Raw genomic sequence first — 24,866 nt, 5'->3', positions numbered from 1 at the left:
GAAGATTTCGGTTAAAGCTTCGCTGACTGAATGAGAATTATGGGGTGGAGCACCATCAATTTGGTACCATACACGTTCTCTTCCTGGTTTATTATTTAAAATCATTTGAATTCCATTCCTCAGTAAATCTTCATATTTTGATGCATTCAAATTATCACCATCAAACTCGATATAAAAAATTGACTCATTCTTAATAGCACAAAATGTATTGAATTGCCATCTTTCTTGAAAACCCCTTTGGCGGACAACATGGGGATTTTCTGGTGCCCAATAATGACTGTTGTGTCTATTGAAAACTCCATTTTTTGTGAACTTGGCCTCATCTGTCCATATGATATTGTCAAAGAAATGTTCATCCTCTTGAGTCTTGACAAGTAACCATTCAAATAATTCCACTCTACGAGGTAAATCAGTCTCTTTCAAATGTAGGACACAGTAGAACTTATAGGGATGCCATTTATGCTTATTAAGAATTCGACAAATTGTCACGTAGGGTATACTTATCTCCCTTTCAGCCCCGTGCAGAGAAGCATTTGGAAATGCATGAAAGTATCCCAAAACTGTTATACCATTGTCATCATCATCCACTTTAGTATTCTTACGAATGATTTTTGGACGGAAGGTTCCATTCAACCTACAGTTTTTTAGTAGTTGATTTATCACATTATTATTCGTCTTCGGAAGTTGTGGATATCTTTCATGAAATACTCGGCATGTTCTACTTGCAATTCTATTGCACTCACCATAAATTATTAATAAATTCAAGAAATCTTCATTACTGTAACCTAATCTTGACATTATTATATTATAATTGGTGCTATCACAATCAGTCAAAACCACCAACGAAAGTCTGACGTTAAATAATTGGTTTATTTATTTTTCCAAAGCACACTATTGAAAAATAATAATGTGTACTGTTGTACGTTAGAGACCAATACCTCAATGTATACAAATTTTAACTTTTTCTAAGGTAAGTACATACCAATTTCGAATTGATTGATCTGAGACAGTTAAAAAACTGGATCAAAAAGAAATATTACTAAGTATAAAAAAAAATGTTGAATATCCAAAATAAGTGATGAATTCAAAAAAACGAGCAAGAAAACCACGTCAGTTTCCGTTTGAAACAGTTTATCTCGAAAACGGTTCAAAATAGAAATAGTATTATCTGAACAAAGTTAATCTGAAATTGGATGTAGAGCTCAAAAATGTTGAAATATACAGGGTGTTCCATTTGAAAAAATTGAGTTCCACTCATTTTTTCATGAGATCAAAGTATCTGCATTTTTTAAAGACCCTGTATGAGGCAAATGAAAATATGACTTGGAGTGAAGATCCTCTTAGTATCACTCCACTCTATTCCAAATTTGATCGTTTTAGTGCAAGAGAGCTCAAGATTATCAGCATTTATAAAAGTTCATGTTTGGTAAAAAAAATATCGAAATTAATTTATATCTTCTAAACGGTAATAGATAGATATAGGTAAATAGTATATGAATTTGTTGACAAAGTGATAATGAATCATAATATAATATTATATACGGGGTGTTCCATTTGAAAACCAAATAAGCCGCTACTTTATAGTAGAAGCGACAACGCTGCTTCGTCTAAAAAATTTTGGGCGTGTAGGTTATATTGACTTATGCATACTGTGGAATTTTCAGGTTGATCCGTTAAATAGTTTGTCAGAAACGGCTAATTAACGCTCATCATGAAAAGCCCTGTTTTGTGTAGCGATCCCATGAATTATACGTTTTCAAAAAACACTTTATTGTGAGATTTTTACTAAACAGTTTTACAAAATCACAACACGTGTTTTGCCATACAATGGCTTTTTTGGGTTTTTGTGAAACGTTATTAGAGTTTTTCCTGATACTTCCTGATTCAAATAGTGAATTGCCTTTCTGATGTGTGGCAGATATATTTTCGTTGGATTAGGTTATTCATCAAATCCAGCCGTATTTTTCATCGAACCGGTCCGTCTGCCAAACACTCACGTCGTCAACAACCATAGAACCCAATCCGCCAGAACTAATAGCCGGACCGCTGCCAAATTCACCTGTCTTAACACACCTTGCGTCTCCTGCACATACGAAAACAACAGACCGACTTCATGGTTAACGTTCATCTCCAGTTCTATTTTCAGGACTCGTCCCCCCAATGAATCATCTCGATTTCTATATTTAGGGCTGTTAGTTTGTCAGCCAAAAAACTGAATTTTTCGTTTTCCATTTTATAGGGCACGTCCTCCACCCACTTTTGTGTACTTTGCGCGTTGATATAAACAAATTGATAAAATTAGATGAAGCCGTAAAATATGTCGTTAATGATTAAAATAGATGTCGCCTGAATAAGTAAACATAGACTCGTAAAGATCATGGTGATTATGTGTTGTGTAACACATTTATTTCAGGAGTGGTGATACTGTTCAATTAGTTTGTCACATCTCCACCGCATGTTAATACTTTTACTCCCTCTGGAAGAAAACCACTCAATTCGAGAAGAAAATACCAAAAATTCAGTGTTCCTGGTTCATTTTTGGAATTAGAAGAAAAGAGAGAATCTATCTATATTGATATAAGTTGTGTGACGACTGTCTAAGTTAAGGAAGAATCTTTTATAACTTTCGGGTATGCAGTCAACAAGCTGTTCTAGCTTTCGAGTCTTTATTGGCTCTTCATCAAAAGCTCTACAATAAATTGATAATTCAATATTTATTTGACACATTGTGAAACGTGTGACACTTGCCGCGTTTGTAAACATAACATTTCCCAAACGACAAACATTCTTGGTAAAAAACAACATAAAAATAAAAACTTTACATTATGTGATGATTGATTAGATTATTTGAAATGAGCTGAATAATTCATAGAAGAGTATATCAAGGATATATCGTCAGCAAATAGTACACTGTGACATGGCTTCATATAGTTGTAAAAATCATTGATGTAAATAACGAACAAAAGCGGGCCTGAAACCGATCTTTGCAGTACACCTAGGTCAATCGGCCTCAGCTCAGAATCATCAAATCCTTTCGAAAAATTTCCCACGTAGTGGAGTAACAGAGGCCCAATTGCTGCGAACGGCGACGAATTGACATTTCACGGTCATCACGAACACTGGCGGATACAGCCGCAATATTTTCTTCGGTCCCCACTCTACGAATGCGTGTTGGTGGTTTAATGTCCAATAATGTAAACTGGGTTCGAAATTTAGTCACAAGCTACCGAATAGCTCCCTCAGTAGGCCGACGAAACTGCCCATGAATTGGAAGAAGTGCACGATTTCCATCTCCAAGAGGGAAAAATAGGCTTTCAAAGATTGTATTGAATTTGGTCACTTTGTAACTATTTCTTTGAAATGGTCTGTCACGAAACTTAATGTGGCAAACCAAATTCTACGTTCTATGAACGATAGAAGAGTATTACATGCTGCAACTTTGTTTCACAAGATAATTAATAGTGAAGTGCCGTCCTAGTTACATCAGAAAATTACTTTTAGAACTGATGTGCATCATATCAATGTGAGGTATAAAATCAGCCACCCTTCCGAAAAGATTTCTTCAGGAGGAGTTTCAGCTATAAGATCTGTGCAATTTCGAACGATTCTAACGACTCGTATTAGAAATTTATAAATATTCATTCGAGATAATTTTTGTTTTTTGTTCATTTTTTTGCGTACTAGGCGACATTTTTGAGGTTGAGTGGAAGAGCAATTGAATGATGACTTGTTATCATGCATATGAAACTACGTTTCATGTGTTTTAACAGATTGAAGGAAAGATGCAGAAATGGATCAGTATACTATTGCAGTATTTCTTGACCTTCAAGGGGCATTTGAAACTGTGGATAGATGCAGACTGATAAGAAAGTTCGAGAGCGTGGGTATTGACGGAATAGCACTGAACTGGATCATAAATTATCTGAGCAATAGAGAGCAAAGGTTGAAAATAGAGAAAGTTCATTCGGATAAAATGCAAAGTAATATAGGTGTACCCCAAAGGTCTATTTTGGGACCATTGGTATTCCTTATATATTTAAATGACATTGTAACCATAGCAGAAGAATGTATAATTCACTTATTTGCCGACGAACCCCTACTGTACTTCAGTAGTGAAGATGTACATGAGTGTATTGATACTATAAACGCTAGTCTTGAAAGGGTGTATAGATATTGCTTTGCAAATCTGCTGTAGGTGAACGTAAATAAAACAAGATGGATGTTATTAGAGAAACATAGAGATCATAATAATGAAAACCTACTTCCGCGATTGAATGACAGTAATATAGAGAAGGTAAACAAATTCGTGTACTGGGAGTGTAACTATTGACAGCAACATGAAATTCAAGGAACATGCTAATCAAGTTATCAAAACGATAGCTTACAAAATCAACTATTCAAGAAGATGTTCCCCATATATGAGCCAGTGGTCTAAATTATTAGTCTACTACTCCATGATCCTTCTATATTTGAATTATTGTTCTACCATTCTGTTCTTTCTCAATCAAAATGAAATAGACAGACTACAAAAGATGCATAATCGTGCTATGCGAATAATCTTACAATGTTTGAGAATAACACCCTTAGCAAATAAGTTGCAAACCCTTCAATGGCTACCAGTGAAGGAACTCTTCGACTACCAAAAACTAATTTTTATTTTCGAAATCAAAATTGGATATTCACCTGTATATCTACAGAATAAATTAACTTATGTGGCTGAAATACATAGGTATAATACTAGAAACAGAAACAACATAAAAGTTGTTGTTGTTGCTGCAGATTTTCCTGCAGCTGAAAAAGCAAATGCGCCAATGGAATCAATGAAGTCGCCCCGGAGCGCCAATTAATTTTTATTGTTGTTTTTATTTTATTTTTATCGTTGTTTTACTACAGTATGTTCCAACTAATAGTTACAGTAGGAAATTATATAGGCATGGTGGTGCCTAAAAAAAATAGTACACATAATTCTTTATTTTATAAAGGAGTAGGTTGTTTTAATGACCACCCTCAAGAAATTGAAGATAGTGGTTCGATAAATATATTCAAAAGACAATTGAAGGATACCTTGATGAGAATATAGTATATTCCTATGTATGACTTTCTTATGAAACATTTTATTTATACATTTATAATTTTATCCAGAATGTTTGTATTTTTTCATATTGATATTACATGTTCTTTAAATCGCAGTATGGTAGTTCACTCAATTTGACCAATATCATCTTTGTTGAAACGCCCATCGAGAGACAGTGTTTCTGTTCTGGTGTGGGACAAATGTGCATATACACTGAAAACAATTTTAATTTTTTCAAATATATAATTCAATTAATGAATTATATTTGTTTATAAAGCAACGTTTAGACAAGAAAAAAATAAACAAAATGAAATTTTGCATTTAAATTATTTATTGAAAGGATCAATACTACAACATTAGTACAGAAGTTACAGTTTCATCTAATGAGAATTCTTCAGTACTGCAGTAGGCTTTTTGAATAAGACCTTTCTTCATTATCCTCAGAAACCTTTCAGTAGGGATGTTTCTGGCAAACAGAGGGATCATATTCAGAAATGCCAAACCATTATTATTTTCCTAATTTCTGTTTTTTTCAACTGTTTATATTGTTTCATGGAAGCAACTAAGTGGAGACTCATCTGTAATACATGTTTTTGTGAGCATCAAGTAGAATCAGTTTGTTTTTTTGTATAACAATCATCTCGATGACATCAGAATAATCCGCATCCGAATGTGTTTTTGTTTTTGTAAACGTCCTCACTAACCTTCCAATTTTTTCACAAAATGAAAATGACCAACCGAGATTCCTTCCAGGTATATGGTCTCCAGGTCAAAAGTTTGACCCGCCGCAGGAACTGCATTTTCAAGAGAGGGAAAGCCAAAAGTCTGGCCAGGATGACTCAATTCCTCCGGTTTGGGCACCCAAAAGCGCTAGTTCCAGTCCAACAGTCGAAAGGAAAGAGTTCAAATCGGTGAACTTCCAGTCTCCGGTGCTGGGAAGGAAAACTAGAACGAAATCTGAGGTAATTTCTCGAGATGACAGTAATAATAATGAATGAATTCACCGACAGGTATCATCAATGAAATATTACCATTCGTTCAATCTACCTCTTGTACCTGCAAGAAAGAAAAAATACACACTCAAGCATATATAAACATACATATGAATCTCACGTCGAAAGGTAAGACCTCGTTAAACCTTAGCATGGCACTAGTTTCGACTGTTGAAGGATGTCGTTGAAATTGTATCAAATATTTTATCTTTCAGTCGTTCTATGCTCATTCTTCAAAGGAGTTTTGATAATTCGTTTGATCCGGCCAATATATTTCTTATCACAATATTCACAGCTTTATCCATATATTCCTGATTTTTCATTCCCCACCATCTTGTTTTCAAAGTGTATGAACAGTTTCGAAAGCTACTCTCATGTTCAGCTTTTCGAACTGGAAACTAATTCGTTCCTGTATCCACAAAATCTTGACAATTTGTCAGCATGTTTATTTACTGCAAAAGATTTGAACATTTTCCTCAATTAGTAGTTTTACTTACTTTGGACTCCTCCATAGTCACATGGACCAATCATCGGACCCGAACCTGTCATTGGCGTTGATTTAGGTTTTGACAAACAAACAACAATCACCTGGATGGCAAGAAGATTTAAATACTTCTGGCAAAACCTTCCAGGATTGGCTCACTTCAAGACGTTCATTTACCTTTCGAAGCTTGATACCAAACAGTTGCTGGACTACAGTAGAGATGAACTACGATGTCTAAAAAGCCTTCTTACGCCACTCTCATTTGAATCATCATATACAGAGACTCGGACTGTCGGCAGACAGACCGAGCACATACATACGACAGCAGAGCACATGCGTTGTACCTGCCCCGCTGGGGACGACCGAATGAGGTTTTTAGAGTTCGGCAGAGCCGTACTCTAACCATCTGACATGAAAGACCATTCACCATGCAAACTAATCGGCTTCGTTAAGAAGCTGGGTTTATTCGGTCGAGTGTGAGCCACAATAAACCCTTGCGGGTTGTGGTGGAGCCCACTCACTTTGGACCTAACCTAACCTACCTTTCAACATACTCTAAAAATGAATTTTTGAGTTTATTTGTTTACAAATCTTAAGACGGATGCATAGTTTAGCCTCTTAGCTCTCGAGTACTCAATTACAGTTGTTTTTCGTGGAGAATACATTGAATTTTCGCAATAATTCATCGGGTCGTACTGAAAAGTTCTTCTGCACCTAAACTTTATCCATTACTAGTATCTTTTCTTGTCACATTGTGAAAAAATTACTTTCGTTCAATATGTCGTATGTTGTTGTGTCTGGTAATTTGCAGGTATGGTTTTTTCCAATATTACGATAGTGTGCATCTGTTCTATACATGGACGTCTCTGCTTGAGTAGAAGCATCTATAGAATGGTCAGAAAACTAAAGTTTAGGTTTTTCAAGAAAAACAAGGACACGTAGGTCTATTTCAAAGCCAAGCTTCAACATCGGCAACTTATTGAGAAATAGCTATGTCTTTCATATTCAAGCTTAGACTTTCGTCAAACAAAAATATTCCAAAACATTTTCATATCAGTCCGGGTGTTCTTCAAGGTTCCATTCTAGGACCACAACTCTTCAGTATCTATACTTCAAATCTGATTGGGAGCTTGCACCATTGCGCCGTCCATTTCAACACTGATGACAACTAAAAATGTCCATCACAAATGAATGAGGAGGCAATGCGGTTGATGAATAGCGAACTCTCTTCTTTTATAATTTCAACTACTGACTATTATCAGTAGAGAAAAAAATATTAAGAGAGAATCAGAATTAGTTTACCGTAAGTAAGAGTGACAAAAAATTTTGTTTTAATGGACAACTCTTTAAGAATCGTAAATTATACTACGAAACTTATTCAGCCTCTATTGTTCAAAAAATAAGGTTGCTTTTTATTTCTTCTATGACAATTTTCTTCACTTTCTCAACATTTCTATCTGTTGTTGATGATTTGGTGCGTCAGGGCGAGCAGCGTCATTCATATCTTAGCGACCTTCCGTGAAAAATCTGTACCACTCGTAATCGTATGTCACTGTCAACATTTCAAGTGTTTTTAGATACTGAATACCATTTTCCACACAAAATTTGATGCAAATTGTACCCTGTACCAGAATAAATGATAAAAAGATCGCTAATCGAATATACAAAGCCGGCGAAATTTGAATATCCACCTCATTTCTTTAAACATACCTAATATAGTCCAACACAATTTTCGTTATCAATTTACATTTCCGAATCTGGAGAAATACAGATTACTCCAATGACGATTCCGTTAAATTTCCATTATTCTTTCCATACAGAATCTCGGTTCCGAAGATCCATCTTCAGCGCCTCGCTGGAGGACCTCCGACTACGGCAGTGACACAGGACTGACCCCGTCGAGTTCAGAGAGAAGGATTCCAACTAGCTTTTCGTCTCCTGCTTCTGGATTCACGGAACTCTCCATATCCCCTCGTCTTCCAAAAGCCCAGAACCCCACGATAACGTTGCTCCAGAAAGCTAGAGGTGAGTTCGTAGATTTTCTAGGAATAATTTCGATTAATATTTATACAGTGTGATCAAGCTCAAGTCGACACCATTCCAGCCAGGTCGGCAGAAAGTGAAAGATGCGGTAACTCCATTATTTTTGTTTTGGAATAGCTTCAAAAATAGTTTTGAAGACGTTAGCAATAGTGTCAACTTCAGTTTAATAACACTGTATACTGTATAGTAGTTTCAGTGTTTTGGAAGAGCATAATGAGTACTATCAGCAGAAAAGATACATTTCAAATTTTTCATCCGACGTTATCTAAAGTTTCAAATTCTCAGGGTTATACATTTTGCTAAGTAAAGTGTTTCAAAACTGAATATTGTAGTTATTTCGATTTTTTCATTTTCATAAACTACACCTTACGATTTGATTTCCTTAAACTTATTTTTTTTTTAATATCACGACATGTTTCGCTAACACACTAGCTTTTTTGTAGTCAATTACGTACTAAAAGTTCATTCTTACTCTGATATTCATACAGTGTGTAAAAGCTTTGACATTCTTCACAGTAAAAATGTCACCCCTACCTTCAACCCCCTTTGGATGACAGGTACAATCCCCAATTTTTTAAACGGGAAATGTAAGGTTTGTGATATATCGTTTGAAAGGTCTCTTCATTCTCTATTCAAAAATGTTATCGCTTTCAAGTTTTTAATTAAGACAAAATAAATCAAAATCATGTGGTCATCGAAATTCGATAAAATATAAGGTAAGTTGGGGTAAGATCGCACGCATTTCAAGTGAGTACAACTTTAAGTAAACTTAGTATCTAGCAAGAGTGAACAGTGAGCACAATTTTTTAGCAAATCCTTCTTTAATATACAGGCTGATTCACGGTGGATGGCACATTAGACGTTTCTGGTGAACCAGACAACGAATCACTTTGAAAATTTAATGGAAGGCATATTCGGACATTCTCTAGCCAACTAAAATATTTTCGACAATGCGGTGTTGCCGCTTCTATTAGAAAGCAGTAGCAACTTTGATTTTTCAAATGGAACACTCTGTATATAATATTATTTTTGGAATCTCCAACAATTGCCCGACAACTTTTCTTGATATTTCCCTATACCTATCTGTTACCGTTTTCGAAATTAAAATTATTTCAATTTTTTTCTTCGAAAATCATGACTTCATGATGACTATGATATCGAAATTTGGTTTGGAGTTAGGTGATACTTGGACACTTACCACACGCCAGCCTAATCTCCGTTACTTCAATTCAGGGTGGTAAAAAAATACAGTTTTTTCGTTTGCTTGAAAAGTTGCTGACATTTAATTATTTTAAATGGAACACCCTGTATATTATTGAAAATTCGGAAAGCTGCTGAAATTTGTTTTCTTTCTATGTATATCATACCTATACCTAACTAGTCAAATTTCGGACTTATGAACATTTATTTGTGAAAATGTCCCTTCAGAATGGTATTTCCATTCGGTATTTGGTAAGCAGGCCATGATTACTATTTGACAGTAGCGTTGTGACATTCTCCTAATAATATCGACATTTTCGTCACTTCAGAAGTTGCAAATACCTTCAAAACGATGGAACAAAACTATTCAAACGAAGTTCTTATGAATTTGTTTATTATTTTTGGACAGTGTGACAAAAGTATCAGCAGAACATGTAGAAAGTTCAATGAAATGTATCCGAATCTACCGCCAATGAACCTCAAGAAATTTATACGAATTCAGAACAATTTCAATATGTTTGGATAAACTTTAAAAAAGCACCAAGAAACTTGAAATTGGAAATATTGATATGAATAATTATAAAAAAGTAAAACAATCATGTGGAATATTTCAAAATATGTTCGAATCGCTGGCCGTTCACTTCCAAGCACTTTAAAATGCGGGTGTTGACTGCTTTCGTGGTGGCAGATCTGATTTCATTGGGATCCAAATCTTCAAATGTTTGGGCAATCCTTTCTAACAATTCATCTCTCGAACGCACGGGTATTTTGTAAAATTTTTCTTTAAACATTCCCCACAAATAAAAATCTAATGGATTAAGATCGGGTGATCTCGCTGGCCAATTCCATGGTCCCAAGCGCCTCATCCACCGATCGTCAAATATTCTAAACAGTTCTGCGCTCACTTCTCTTGTACAATGTGCAGGAGCTCCGTCTAGTTGGTACCAACAGTTTCGATAATCTTCGAGTGGCAGATTATCCACGAAACTGTCTACAGTATTCTCCAAAATATTCAGGTAGCTTCTGGATGTTAATGACTCCTCGTATATCACGTACCTCAATTTGTTGTCCATCAACATGCAGAAGACATTAAAACTAAATTTTTCTTGAAATCCGGCTTCTTTTGTGACGTGAGGATTTTCACTGGACCAATAATGACGATTTTTTCTATTGGAAATCCCTTCTCTCGAAAATTTCGATTCATCAGTCCAAATAATTTTATTTAAAAAAAGTGGATCTTCTTGAATGCGTGTCAACAACATTTCACAAAATTCTACTCTCTGTTGAGGATCTTGAGGCTTCATTGCTTGAATTTTGGTGAATTTATAATCATGCATTTTATGTCTTCGCAAGAGTCTTTGAACCGATGAATATTTTATACCCGAATCTTCTTCAGCACTTCTTATCGATGACTCGGGAAATGCGTGAAAATATGCTAAGACATTAATCTGGTTGTCTTCGAAAGTTACGGGTCGAGGCAAGTTTCTTGGTGCTTTTAAAGTTGATCCAAATGCATTGAAATTGTTCTGAATTCGTATAATTTTCTTGAGGTTCATTGGCGGTAGATTCGGATACATTTCATTGAACTTTCTGCATGTTCTGCTGATAATTTTGTCACACTGTCCAAAAATAATAAACAAATTCATAAGAATTTCGTTTGAATAGTTTTGTTCCATCGTTTTGAAGGTATTTGCAACTTCTGAAGTGACGAAAATGTCGATATTATTAGGAGAATGTCACAACGCTACTGTCAAATAGTAATCATGGCCTGCTTACCAAATACCGAATGGAAATACCATTCTGAAGGGACATTTTCACAAATAAATGTTCATAAGTCCGAAACTTGACTAGTTAGGTATAGGTATGATATACATAGAAAGAAAGCAAATTTCAGCAGCTTTCCGAATTTTCAATAATATACAGGGTGTTCCATTTAAAATAATCAAATTTCAGCAACTTTTTCAAGCAAACGAAAAAACTGTATTTTTTTACCACCCTGTATTGAAGTAACGGCTGACGTGTGGGAAGTGTCTAAGTATCACCTAACTCCAAACTAAATTTCGATATCATAGTACTTCTTAACTAAAAGATATCGGCATTTTTAGAAGTCATGATTTTCGAAGAAAAAAATTGAAATTAATTTTTATTTCGAAAACGGTAACAGATAGGTATAGGGAAATATCAAGAAAAGTTGTCGGGCAATTGTTGGAGATTCCAAAAATAATATTATATACAGAGTGTTCCATTTGAAAAATCAAAGTTGCTACTGCTTTCTAATAGAAGCGGCAACACCGCATTGTCGAAAATATTTTAGTTGGCTAGAGAATGTCCGAATATGCCCTCCATTAAATTTTCGAAGTGATCCGTTGTCTGGTTCACCAGAAACGTCTAATGTGCCATCCACCGTTAATCAGCATGTATACTCCTTGGAATTAAAATGTCGCTATATGTTTTGAACATCATAGAAGTTTACATGAACCTTAAAAGCTGCTGATGTTCTGGTTTCGGTCATACCCCATGTTAAGGGGCAAGACAAGGCATTTAAACAACTCCATATAAATATAATAGAAAGCGGCGTGGAGCTAGATCGAATCCGAACTTTCCCTATATTAAATTCCCGTCAAAATTTTTAAACAAAGCCACAAAAATCTTCTGCCCTAATACCTTAAAAATTCAAACTTGCCTCGCGTAGACAAAACAACTAGTTACCAGCGAACATTTTATTATCAGAATGGTAAGACATGAAGAAGCATATCAAAAACTTAAAATAGGTACGCTTACTCAAAGTCATTAGATAAAAAACTAATATTATTAGGCTTATAATATGCTCAAACTTATGTTTAGCATACATTTAGCATACATTAACGTGTTAGGCATCACACGTTAAAAGGTAAGACCTCGTTAGTCCTTAGCTCGCACAAGTTCCTCAACTTCTGAGAGCTGTCGTTCGTATGGGGGCGACAGCTGATTCACGGAAAAACAGATTTTAAACAGATTTTAAACAGATTAAGACCTGCAAAATTCACTGCAAATGAAAACATACTGCCACGGCGGTCTTCTAGGATATTTGGCAAGAACATTTCAATGTTTTCAAAAACAATGGTGTCGATGTCGTCTACTGGAGGCTAGAAGAACTTCTCAGTTGCAGTGTTGTACCTTAAAAACTCAACTTCACATTCGTGGTTATCTGTAGGTTGTTGTATGATTTGCCAAGCGTAATACTCAATTGTTCTTTTCGTACAATACTTGACCAACACCCAAGCATGTAGCTTAAAATTTTCAAAATGAGAGGCTGTTTTTTCTTCAAAGCTGCCATCACTTGGGAGGTCCAGGTCATAATCCGATTCCTCGCAAAACGGTTCAGAGTTGCCTTCGTCGCTACTTTCACTTCTGATTTCTTTTTGCTTCCTTTTTTTGTTTCTTTGCCTTGATATTTCCTCAAGACTTTGTTTGTTAGATTCCTGCTGTTGTATCCTTTCCTCAGCTTCTTGATGGGTGATAACCCGGCAGCTGTTGCTACTCGCCTTTTTTTCTTGTTTAAGACATTCAACATTCTGTCGAACCGTTTCTAGCAGCAACTCTTCAAATGAAATATTGCTTGTTCCAGCTTCCAGCTCGTCTTGAGTTGCTTTGAAGTTGACCTCTTCATTAGGAATTACCCTTTGACTGTCCTGTATTTCATCCCTTGCTACTTGATCTGCTTCTAAGTTGTTCTCTTCATTAGTGATGCCCTCAGTTTCGGTATCTTCGGTAACTTCTCTATCTTTTTCATTTTCCCACCTCTTCAGCGCTTCTGGATGATATTTCTCTTTTGGAATGATGGTGGAATTGAAGGGAATATCTCTGGTTTTGAAGTATTCGACGCTTTACGAACTTCCTCAGAAAATATTTTATTCGGCAACTTGATTCCTTGATTTTTCCTTTGTCAAGAGACCAACTCTTCATCACATGCTGTTTTGAAAGACCTGAAAACAGCTAAGTCCAGTGGCTGCAGTAGGTGTGAAGTATGGAGCGAAACTTTCAAGATTGTAATGCCATTTTGACGGGCAACTTCTACAACCATATGATCTATATGAGTACTATGACCGTCGTAGATTAATAGTACTGGTCTTGCTTCTTTTAATGCCAGTATGAATGTTTCAGTAATATAATTTACGAATATGTCTGACTCCATCCAGCCATTACTGCTGGCGGCGTACACCAATCCAGTTCATCGGCTGATTTTTCTGCCATCCATTGATCCCACACATTTTTGCCCTTAAAGACAATCAGTGGGGGGGCTTTGTCGCCGACGGCATTAACTGCAGACAAGATTGTTATATTTTCCTTTTCCAGGCCGCTTGTAGTACGGGAACATGCAACACCTTTAGCGCCAACCACTTTTGTTCTGGACGGATCGATTGCTAAACTAGTTTCGTCTAGATTCCAGATTTGTTTTGGACACTCAACTAACTGGAGGTCGGTTAAAGTTTTCTGCAAGAGTTTGAAATAGTTGTCTATTAGGAATGGATCAGTAATTTTTTGCTCGAGTATTCAACGGACTGAAGCTTTTTCATTGACAGGTAATGCATCTTCTTGAAATTTAAAAACCAGTCAGCGCCAGGAGTATTATTTTTGAATGGCGTCTTCAGATTGTTTTTCGTAACATATTCAGACACCACAAGCAAAACTTCCTTTCTACACAGTCCAAATCCCCATTTTTCAAGGGTCTTTAGACCACCTGCCAAAATATTTTCGTGATGGATTGGAATAACAGTTGCTTTTCCAAGTGACTGGCTTTTCTATCCGTGGGTAATGTGGTTGGTAATGTGGTGGTTCTCCATCCAAACGTATCGTATTCACTGGAACTTGAGGATTTCCTGGAGCAGGATATACATTTGCTAAACTTGAAATAACATCATTTTGAAGTAGAGTGCCAAATGATTATCGCCTTTCACGTTTTCCTCAATGAAAAAGAGGCCAGTGATATGGTTTTCTAAAATCCCTGCCCAAACATTAATTTTTTGAGGGGATTTGAGTTTATCACTCATTGCATTGGCAGCTGCTTTTTTATCTACTCCACATGACCAAGCTCGCAAAACTGCTTCTCTATTTTGCTTATTGTTCCTTGAGATATGTGCGGTAAATCAGGAAATTTCTCATGAAATAGGCGAGCTACTTCCTGCTGCTCGGGTTTTAACTCTGTAACCAATCATTTGTTACAGAGTTAACTGTTATTCTTTGCATTTCCATTAATCTAACCATTTGTCAGACTTGAAGTTAACGAACTTCAAACTCAAATTAAAATACTGACAACTAATGTTGTAACATACAAAACCAGTTGACAAGGCGTTTCAAACTAACGTTGCCACAGAAATTATTTACAGTTTTTTTTAAAGGATACCATCTAAAAAGAACATTGCTCTGGTTTTTGCTTACTTTCTAATTATCAATACCTTAATATGAAATAAGTTTTGAGTATATTGCAATAAAAGTTTTGAGAATATTTTATCGAATTTCGGTAACCACGTTCCAATTTTCAAACGATTTATCGTAAGCCTATACTTCCCATTTAAAAAATTGGGGGTTGTACCTGTCACTCGACGGGGGTTGAAGGTTATTATATATATTATATACTATCAATTCTACATCAATAATAATGCTTCATCGGTTTTTAAGAAAACAGGTTCAATAATGGTGATCTATTTCAATCAATTTGGTCATGCATTAGAATTTTTGAATTTTTAAGTTGATTAATTTCCATTGCTTCTAAATGATTCAGCTTCAAACCATTATTTTCTACGTATGACATTTCGAAATATTCGTTAAAGATATGATTTTTTTTCAAAAGATGATTTGAATATGTTGAACTTGTTTTCTTATTTACATAGCTCATTAGATGGTCGTGGATACGATTCCTAAATGCTCTGCCAGTTTGACCAACATATACCTAAGGACGAATTCCACACTTCAATTTATATACTCCTGATTTCTCGAATTTGAATGTTTTGTCTTCATTATTTTTAACTAACTTTCCCAGCGTATTACCTATTCTGTATACAATTTTAATATTTCGTTTATTCAAAAACGAAGCCACTTTTTCTGTTGTTCGTTCAAAATATGTTGGAGCTCTATAAATTTGATCTAACTCATCAATTTTTATGATGAAAATGTGATCATTTCAGAAGGGCAGCTACCGAAAGGAGCACACTATATCGAACAGGAACAAAGACAATACAGACCTAAGCACGATAGACCTCCTATAGCAGGACCTGGTGACATTTGTAAGTAATATTACGTCTTTGGAACACTCTTGCTATAAAAATATCGTAGTTGTGATGCACTGTTTGAAACCTTTAGTCTAGTAATGAATATTACTGGAGTTTTTCAGTCAAATTATATACGAATTTAAATACTATGGGGTGATTTACGTCATATTTTCAATAACTTTGTCAAATATCTCTTTTTTTTTTTGAAATATCACCTTTATTCACGATAAATAACGTTTTCTGTGTCTTTTGTTACCGGTTGACCAAAATGTGGTGAGATATTCAATGCGAAAGACGATATTAAAAATTGAAATTTAAAAATGAAATTCTTAAAAATCAACCTTGTGGAAGGCCTAAAAGGCTGTATCAATTTAATAATTATTAATTTCCACATTAGGCCAGGCGTACTATGTTGAAAAATACTGATTTTTCAGAAAAATTCCTTACAGGGTAAACTCAACGGAAATGAGTTGGGAAGGTAGTCAGTAATGTTGGGGCAGAAATTCAACTGCTGAATGTTTGCAGGGGCGGAGGGGTGGGGGTGAATAGGGGTGAAAAACGGTTTTTCACGGTTTACGGACAAAATAATTGTTTTAGAGAAAAAAGTTGAATGAATTTTTCAGTTTTTTTGCATTTTAAACGATTTTTTTTTCTTGAAGTAGTATATTTTTATTTTTTCATCTGAAAGCTGATGTAATTACGAAAAAAATGAGCGGTGTAAAAGTTGTCTAGGCCAAAAAAAAACCTTTTTGACTAACTTGAAAAAAATGCTTTTTTTTCGAAAAACGCGAATTTCTCAGAAACTAATTAACTTATCGCAAAAAAAAATCTACTTATTTGTGATAAAAAATAGTACAATTGCTCAAATTTTCATAGTGGTACGCTTCTTTTTCGTGATATGAAAAATAAAAAACGAAAAAAGTGGTTTTTCGCGTTTTACTCGAAAATTTTGACGTGATGTGAAAAAAATATGGATACAAAAGTTATAGATTTTTCCATTATCTACAACTTTCTCCCTCAACTTTCTTCTCTAAAACAATTATTTTGGCCGCAAACCGTGAAAAACCGTTTTTCACCCCTTTTCTCCCCCACCCCTCCGCCCCTGCAAACATTCAGCTGTTGAATTTTTGCCCCAATATTACTGACTACCTTTCCAACCCATTTCCGTTGAGTTTGCCCTGTAAGGAATTTTTTCCCCAAAAAAATATAGTACGCCTGGCCTACATACCGTTTTTTATTTTGAAAATAACTGGTAATATTGACCTCCTCGAATTTCAGTACCGGAATAGCTCTTACCTAGAAAACAATGTATCTGCAAAATTTAATCTAGTTTATGATCGAACAAAAAAATTGTAATTGGAGATGAGGGTTATCTATTTATCACCGGTTATCTTTACTTTTGAAGTAGGTCTATCTTATTAAATTTGGATTATTGACGTATGTTTCGAATGTTATTTCCAGTATATCAAATAAAAAACGAATACACGAGCGAATCTGAAAACGAAAACCCCCGGAAAATGGCCGATTTAAGCCCCAGGAAATACGAAGGAATCGGTCCTGTCAGCAAAGATGGAATGCCTCTGATTCTCAGATCTGTAAGTAGAACATCAATGAAAAAAATCCAGTAGAATTTGTGAGGAAGAGGCTCACGTTTGAATTGATTAACTGAATATTTATCTAGCCGTTATAGTTTTATTTTGAACCTACAAGATACGTGGTCACTTTGTAAGCACATAGATTTTTTTGTGGATACTGATTATTCTATTTGGGAGAGACAAATTTTGACGTTCTAGTCTCCATCTGTATATAAAAAAGTGAGGGAATTTTCCAAAGCATAAACTATTTACAAAGATGGGTAGATCATGTAAAGAAGTCAATTTCAGACACAAACAAGATTCCTATGGCTGGGATTGAATCAAATAGCCTTTGCGCCCAGCGACATGATTGTGCCAAGATTTATTGGTGTCAATTTTAACCTCTAAAAAACTTCTCGATGCAAAAAGCGGAATTAATTGTCTGCCCTGACATTATTGTCCAGTTCAGAGACATTTATCTTTTTGGAGAAAACCGATGCCTGGGTTTTCGAGGCATTGAGTTGAACATGGTTACTCTCACCTCAATTCTAAATAAACTCTAGATCCTCAATCAGATATTCAACCACCTGCTGACGGTGAAGATATGCATCAGCAGTCGATGTCAAGGAATCCAAATGGAATGACCAGACAAGTGTGCTGTCGTCAGCAAAGCAATATATTGAATTCTTGGTCTTTTCAATAAGTCGTTGGTTGGTCGTTTCCCAAATATTAATCTCTCCTGAAAATATATTGATTATTCTACTTCCAAAATTTCATCCAAGGAATAAGCCCGAAATTAGATCATAGAGGAATATTTTAAATGATTTCATCAATTCAGAGGTTACTATTTTCAATTTTTCAGGAAATCAAAGACCAGAATCAATCCAAATGGTACAAACGGATGTACGACACTATACATAAGCAGAAACCACATAGCGGTGAGTATAAAATCATAAAATAATTGAATAGTTTACCAAAAAGTATCAGGGCAAATGCCCTGATTTTTATCAGGCACATTCTTCAACCTACAGGAAATTGATTGCGAAAATTGTTAATTGGTAAAAAGTTAATTGGTTTTATTGATTCCATTGATTTAATTGATTTGAATTATTTGATTGATTCGATTGATTTGGCTGATTACACTGATTTGATTGATTCGGTTGATTTGACTGATAAATAATATCAACAATCAAGATTAATTTGATTGATTCCGTCGATACGATTGATCTGCTTTATCTATTTGATTTCATTGATTTGATTGACTCGGTTGATTTGAATAATTTGATTGATTTTATTGATTTGAATAATTCTATTGATTTGGCTGATTACACTGATTTGGTTATTTCGATTGGCTTGATTGATTTGATTGATGTCTTATCGAATTTATTGATAAATAATATTGATAATTCAAGATCAATTTGATTGATTTGGTCGATTTGATTGATCTCCTTCATCTGTTTGATTGACTCGATTGATTCCATAGATTTGAATGATTTGGATAATTTGATTTATTTGGTCGATTCGATTTATTGCTTTATCTGTTTTATTTGATTGACTCAATTCATCCGATAGATTTGATTGATTTGAATAACTAATTTGATTCGATTGATTTGATTGATTTGATTGATTTGGCTGACTTCATTGCTTTGGTTGATTTGATTGATTTGAATTATTCGATTGATTTGGCTGATTACACTGATTACAATAATTCATTGAGTTGGTCGATTCGATTGATCTGCTTTATCTGTTTGATTTGATCGATTTGATAGATTTGAATAATTTGATTGATTCCATTCATTTGGCTGATTTCATTGCTTTGCTTGATTTGATTGGTTCGATTGATATGAATTATTTGATTGATTTGGCTGATTACACTAATTACATAATTCATTGAGTTGGTCGATTCGATGTATCTGCTTTATCTGTTTGATTTGATTGATTCGATAGATTTTATTAATTTGAATAATTTGACTGATTTGATTGATTCGATTGATTTGGCTGACTTCATTGCTTTGCTTGATTTGATTGATTTGATAAATCTGCAATGGGGTGCATCGATCTTCATTTTCACTTTCCTTAATTGAAGCACACTTCAAAAATTTATAAATCAATTTGGAAAATGGAAAAGTTGGAATATTAACTGAGTACTTTGTCACCTTGATATATTGAATAATATGCTTATCGATCAATTTCCGAAGACTGTTGAGTGCCAGATATGCTTTATGGTCAACAATTCAAGATTTCGTAGAGTGGATTTATACACCACCTCGAGTTATTTCTATTATTTTTCACAAATATACTGGGTGTTCTGATTCTTCTTGGGACTCAAAATTATAAAGGTTTGAAATAATATATGTTATGGCAGATAATTACCTAAAATGTAACGTAGAACAGAAAGTGATTATAAATAAATTGATGGTAGGCAGCATACTTTTTTTAGTGATGTTTCAAAAATTCTTGAAGGTATCAATTTAGGAGTACTGGGTATTATATACCACAGTAAAGTTAATTATAACAACAAGTTCATTCTGAAATGTATTTTTATACTGTTATGAATCTGTAAATATTGATTGAGAATTTTTTGAGGTAATAATTTCGACATTCTCTAGAAGTTTCAAATTTTATTTCTCTTTGCTCTCTACTCTGCTTCTCCTGTAATTATTTTTCTACGTATTTTTTCAAAATTCCTCTAATCTCACTTTCTCAGAGAGTTTTTCTACCCTTTCTCTCTTCTACTTCATGATTTCTATAAATTTTTTCTTCTTATTCTGCTTGTTTCAATTCCATTTTCTTTTTTCCTCTGATATCATGTTTCCAGCTTTCCTGATCTATTTCTTTCAGATTTCTCATATCCCTATTACCATGCTTTGTTTTTTTTCCTCGAGCATATTTCTATTTCTCTTGTTCTTCTTTTGGAGAGTATCTTGCTTTTCTAACATTGTTTTTAAGTGTCGCCTAAACTTTTTATCGTCATTCTTCCGTTATTTGATGTGCTTGAGATATGAAAATAAAAATTAACCTGCCCTCAAAGAGCTTCTAGGTAATAAAAAAAACTTCTTTCTTTTCTATAACTTTTTGTTTCGAATCTTGCAACTCAGTTCATACAGAAACCTTTATTTAAGTTTCTAATAACTCAGAAGATAAAATGATATTTTATTCTGGAAGACGACCAATCCTGGCTGAATATGAAAAAAATTAGTATAGATTCTACTGAAAAATAAAATCCGTACGAATTTATTTAGCCCGTTCTTGCTTGGCCCCCTTCGGAACGCGAAGTTTTGGAACATCCAGTATTTCAAATTAACACAAATTATGATTATTTTTTCCTTATTTTTTCAGACGAATTGGTCACGGTTCGATATAGACAAAAAAGAGGTACTTCCGCAATTTTGTTTCGCTTTCGATTACAAACTGCTTCAACAGCTTCACTTCACCCTGTATCACATAACCCAGCTAACAATCATAAATTTGAATTTTTCAAAAAATTAGATTAGATATGTCTTGACCTTTTCCGGTAAAATTTAACGATCTAGAACCGCTGTTATCGCATGATTTAGTAATTAAGATATTTCCTAAAGAATTGCTTTGTTTGAGCTTGTTATTGTTCGGGCTATAAGTGAGAGTTTTGCTTTGTTTCGAATTCTGTGAGTATCATTAGTTTCTTTGAAACCATTTTGATTGAGAATTATAACATTTTTAATCTCTTTCATGTGCATGTGAAACAACAGATATTTCCTGCTACATTTCTGTGTTTCAAAAACGACGTAGCTGTTGGGGTTACATTTCTAGTTGATAAAACGCGCTCTCTGTTCAAAGAATAAGGTGAATTTTAACTTTTCTCAAAACTTACTTAGTCATCTACGTGTGCAGCGCGTTTTTTTCAATTCCCGAAGCAGTTCGGATATGCATTTTTTATGGCCTTGAGCTCTTTCAGCTCTCAGCTCTCTATTTCTTCAATCTTGGGAACGGGAAAAGTCGCAGGGTGGCAAATCTGTTCAATACGGTGGCAGAGACATGATTACGATGTTGTTTTTGGCCAGAAACTTACTGAATAACGAGTGAGCAGGTGAATTATCTTGATGCAAAAGCCATAAATTGTTTTTCACAATACCGTTTTCTTCTTCTCGCAAAAATATCATAGAATATCACCTTCTTAAATATCTACATGACATTAAGGTTAAGGAGCACCTTGTATACGCGTTTGAATTCCGAAAGATTGCTACTTCATTCAATTTCATGCTATCATGTTACTCCCATTAACATTTTTCACATTTTGTACATTCCGCTTTGATTTTGAACATTCCTTCTGCATTATAATCACTGTGAAGCTAATAACCGCTTTCCGCATTCACAAAACCTTAACGAAACACATCATCCGAAATATTTTATCAAGTACAATTCTATCGAATTTTTCAGCACAATATCCGTACACTTCCGGTTACCTGTCGGAACCGGAACCAGGGGCGTACGATAGCGACTTCACGGATTACAAGTACCAAACATTGGATAGGAAAAGGCCGCAGATGCAGGAAAAAGTACCTTATGTCACGTCTACCATGCCCAGGCCTTCCACGCAAAGGTGAGGAAAATACGAAGAAAGCGTTTTGGTGCTCTAAAAGTACTCTCAATAGAGAAAGTATGGGTTTGTAGAATAGAATTGGATATTATTTTATTTCCTGGAGACAGTACATGCTGTATGGAAAAAGTCAAACAAAGGGTCAAACAAAATGCATACCTATACCAGCAACAAATGAATGGCAAACACCTCATAAAAACATAAAAACAATTATTATAGATAATTAAAAGCAAATCAGTACTTAAAAATGAAATAAACATTCCCTCAGAAGTGATGCTCAAAAAACTGTTCTGAGGAGTAGTTGCAATTTTGCACTGGAAAGTGAATATTGAATTGCTATGTTTTCTGGAATCGAATTGAATATTTCTGGAGCCTCGATGTTTGGGGGTTTTTGAGTCCTTTGAGGATACACTATAAAAACTATAATTTTGATTTCAGATCATCATCGTCGGACATTCTCAGAAGTTCACATGATTTCTACAAAAACCAACCCGGTAGGATAGAAAACTATACTCCAGGGCATTCATCGATTTCTGAAAAGGAAGCAAAAGAGGTGAGTTTAGAACTCGCAGTAAAATCTTGTGTTACTAAATTAACTACATCCAAATGAAGGCAATGACATATCTCTTCACGAAGAACGCCATCTATTGGCTTGGGTCAGAAATGCAATGTTTTTGGACTGTTGTTTCAACGTAATACAAACATTTCAATATGAGTGTCTTATCGATTAATATTTTTTCAGCCTTCGTCATTCAAAGAAAAACTTTGCAAGATACTAGATAATTTGAAGTTACATTTTTCCTTTCAACGGTCACTTCAAGTTTTTCATCTTATTAAATATTAACTGGTTCTATTTTTTGCAATATATAACGCCCAGGAGTTATAAATATTGCCAATGAGTTTCAATCCACCTCGTTTGGTCACAAAATAGTTATTTATTATACAAGGGAAAAAAGTATTAGACTTTGTCCCGTGTATAATACACAATTTTTTTCTGTGACGGGGAAAACGACGATTCAATATTGAAAAATTTAATTTCTACCTTTACTTATGTGTATACAGGGTGTAACTGAATAAGTGTTAAACATTTAAGGAGGTGATTCCTCATCGGAAAAAAGATAGGATCTTTCATATAAAGAAATTTCATTAGAGCATCCCTTGTCGAGATACAGCCCCTTGAAGGGGGTACATAAAATTTGTATAACAATTTTTTTCACAAGCACTAAAAAAGTTAAAATATTGAAATCAACCTGACGTTTTGTACTACCAAAAAGACACTTAGTGATTTATTTGGTTTACCCCATTGTTATAAGGAGTGAAAAACGCAACCCTTAAAATTTATCTCCAATGTAACTTTTTGTCTTATTATCTGTTTACCATTTAAAAATTTATTTTCGATAGCCTGTTTCATTCTAAACAAAAAATGTCTCTTGTATTTTCTGCCCAAAATAAACCAGTTCGCAGCAAAAAATTATTTTACGAACAACTACAGAGATACATCGTCATAAATGCGAACTGGATTTATTGTTATTTTGTAGTTAGTACCTGCATTAAACGATCAAAGGGTAATAAACAAAACTAATTTATTAATAACAAAATACACAACATGTATAAATCATAGTAAATGTGCAGTTCTTGCTCAGCAATTGAACTGGAAATATTGTGCTTTAACATGGAACGCCATCACTTACCATTGGCTGAGATGAATAGAGCTGTAGGGCTTCTTCAAGGTGGCATGCGACAAAATGATGTAGCTCTTCGTTTGGGGGTCTCCCAAAGTGTTATCAGTCGATTGTGGCGGCGTTTCCGTGGAACTGGCAGTTCAGCCGAACAACATCCAGGGCGAGGACGCGCTACAACTGCAGTTCAAGACCGATTTTTGGTCTTAACCGCAAGATGACAACCGACAATCACAGCACCTGAGTTGGTTAACGTGTTGCAGCAGAGGCACCAGGTAACCATTGGTCGTGATACTGTCAGAAATCGACTGCATGAAGCAGATCTCCACAACAGAAGGCCATTTAGATGTCCATCTTTGTCGAGAGGCAATCGCGGTAGAAGATTAGAGTGGTGTCAAGAACATCAAAACTGGGATGCAAATGATTGGGCCACAGTTTTGTTTACAGACGAATCCAGATTTGGATTTCATCCAGATTCTCGTCGAGTAAGACTGTGGAGACGACCTGGAAATAATGAACGTTTGAGACACGTCCAGGAAGTCCACACATACAGAGGTGGTACAGTAATGCTATGGGGCTGAATCATGATCGGCGGCAGAACCGATCTCGTTTTTCCAAATCGCTCCCTCACAGCTCGACAGTACCTCGACACCATTCTTTTACCTATCGTCCGTCCGTTTGCTAATGCTGTTGGTGAAAACTTCCACCTAATGCACTATAATGCTCGTCCACATGTCGCGCATCTAGTGACTGACTGGCTTACCAACGAAGGAGTTGATGTATTTCCATGGCCAGCACAATCACCGGACCTGAATCCCATCGAGCATGTGTGGGACATGCTTCAACGAAGAATTACTCCGCATATGGGGAACATTCACATAACGTTTCAATTGAGAGAGCTTTTAATCGCTAAATGGGCAAATGTACCTCAACAAGACATTGACCATCTCATTTTGTCGATGCACGATAGATGTAGGGCCGTAATAAACCAGCGTG

General features: G+C 35.1%; 1 protein-coding gene across 15 annotated transcripts in view; it reads left to right on the top strand.

The window, feature by feature from the left end:
• The window catches only part of CAP (Cbl-associated protein), a 158,150-nt gene that overhangs the window by 89,881 nt on the left and 43,403 nt on the right, over positions 1-24,866 (top strand). For 13 of the 15 annotated variants that reach the window (XM_074177562.1, XM_074177556.1, XM_074177564.1 and 10 more), the window contains 8 exons: positions 5,828-6,036; positions 8,371-8,575; positions 15,958-16,056; positions 17,503-17,636; positions 18,478-18,553; positions 20,955-20,990; positions 22,032-22,194; positions 22,630-22,744. In XM_074177562.1, coding sequence (XP_074033663.1) covers positions 5,828-6,036; positions 8,371-8,575; positions 15,958-16,056; positions 17,503-17,636; positions 18,478-18,553; positions 20,955-20,990; positions 22,032-22,194; positions 22,630-22,744 — 1,037 coding nt within the window. The remainder of the gene's footprint in view (positions 1-5,827; positions 6,037-8,370; positions 8,576-15,957; positions 16,057-17,502; positions 17,637-18,477; positions 18,554-20,954; positions 20,991-22,031; positions 22,195-22,629; positions 22,745-24,866) is intronic. The other 2 variants (XM_074177557.1, XM_074177560.1) reach the window with 2 other exon arrangements.

Source organism: Leptinotarsa decemlineata, unplaced genomic scaffold (genome assembly GCF_025532065.1).
Source record: "Leptinotarsa decemlineata unplaced genomic scaffold, Ldec_3_MD MMD2_tig00002974_RagTag_RagTag, whole genome shotgun sequence".
Taxonomy (NCBI): Eukaryota; Metazoa; Arthropoda; class Insecta; order Coleoptera; family Chrysomelidae; genus Leptinotarsa; species Leptinotarsa decemlineata.
This window is presented reverse-complemented; position numbering and strand designations above follow the sequence as displayed.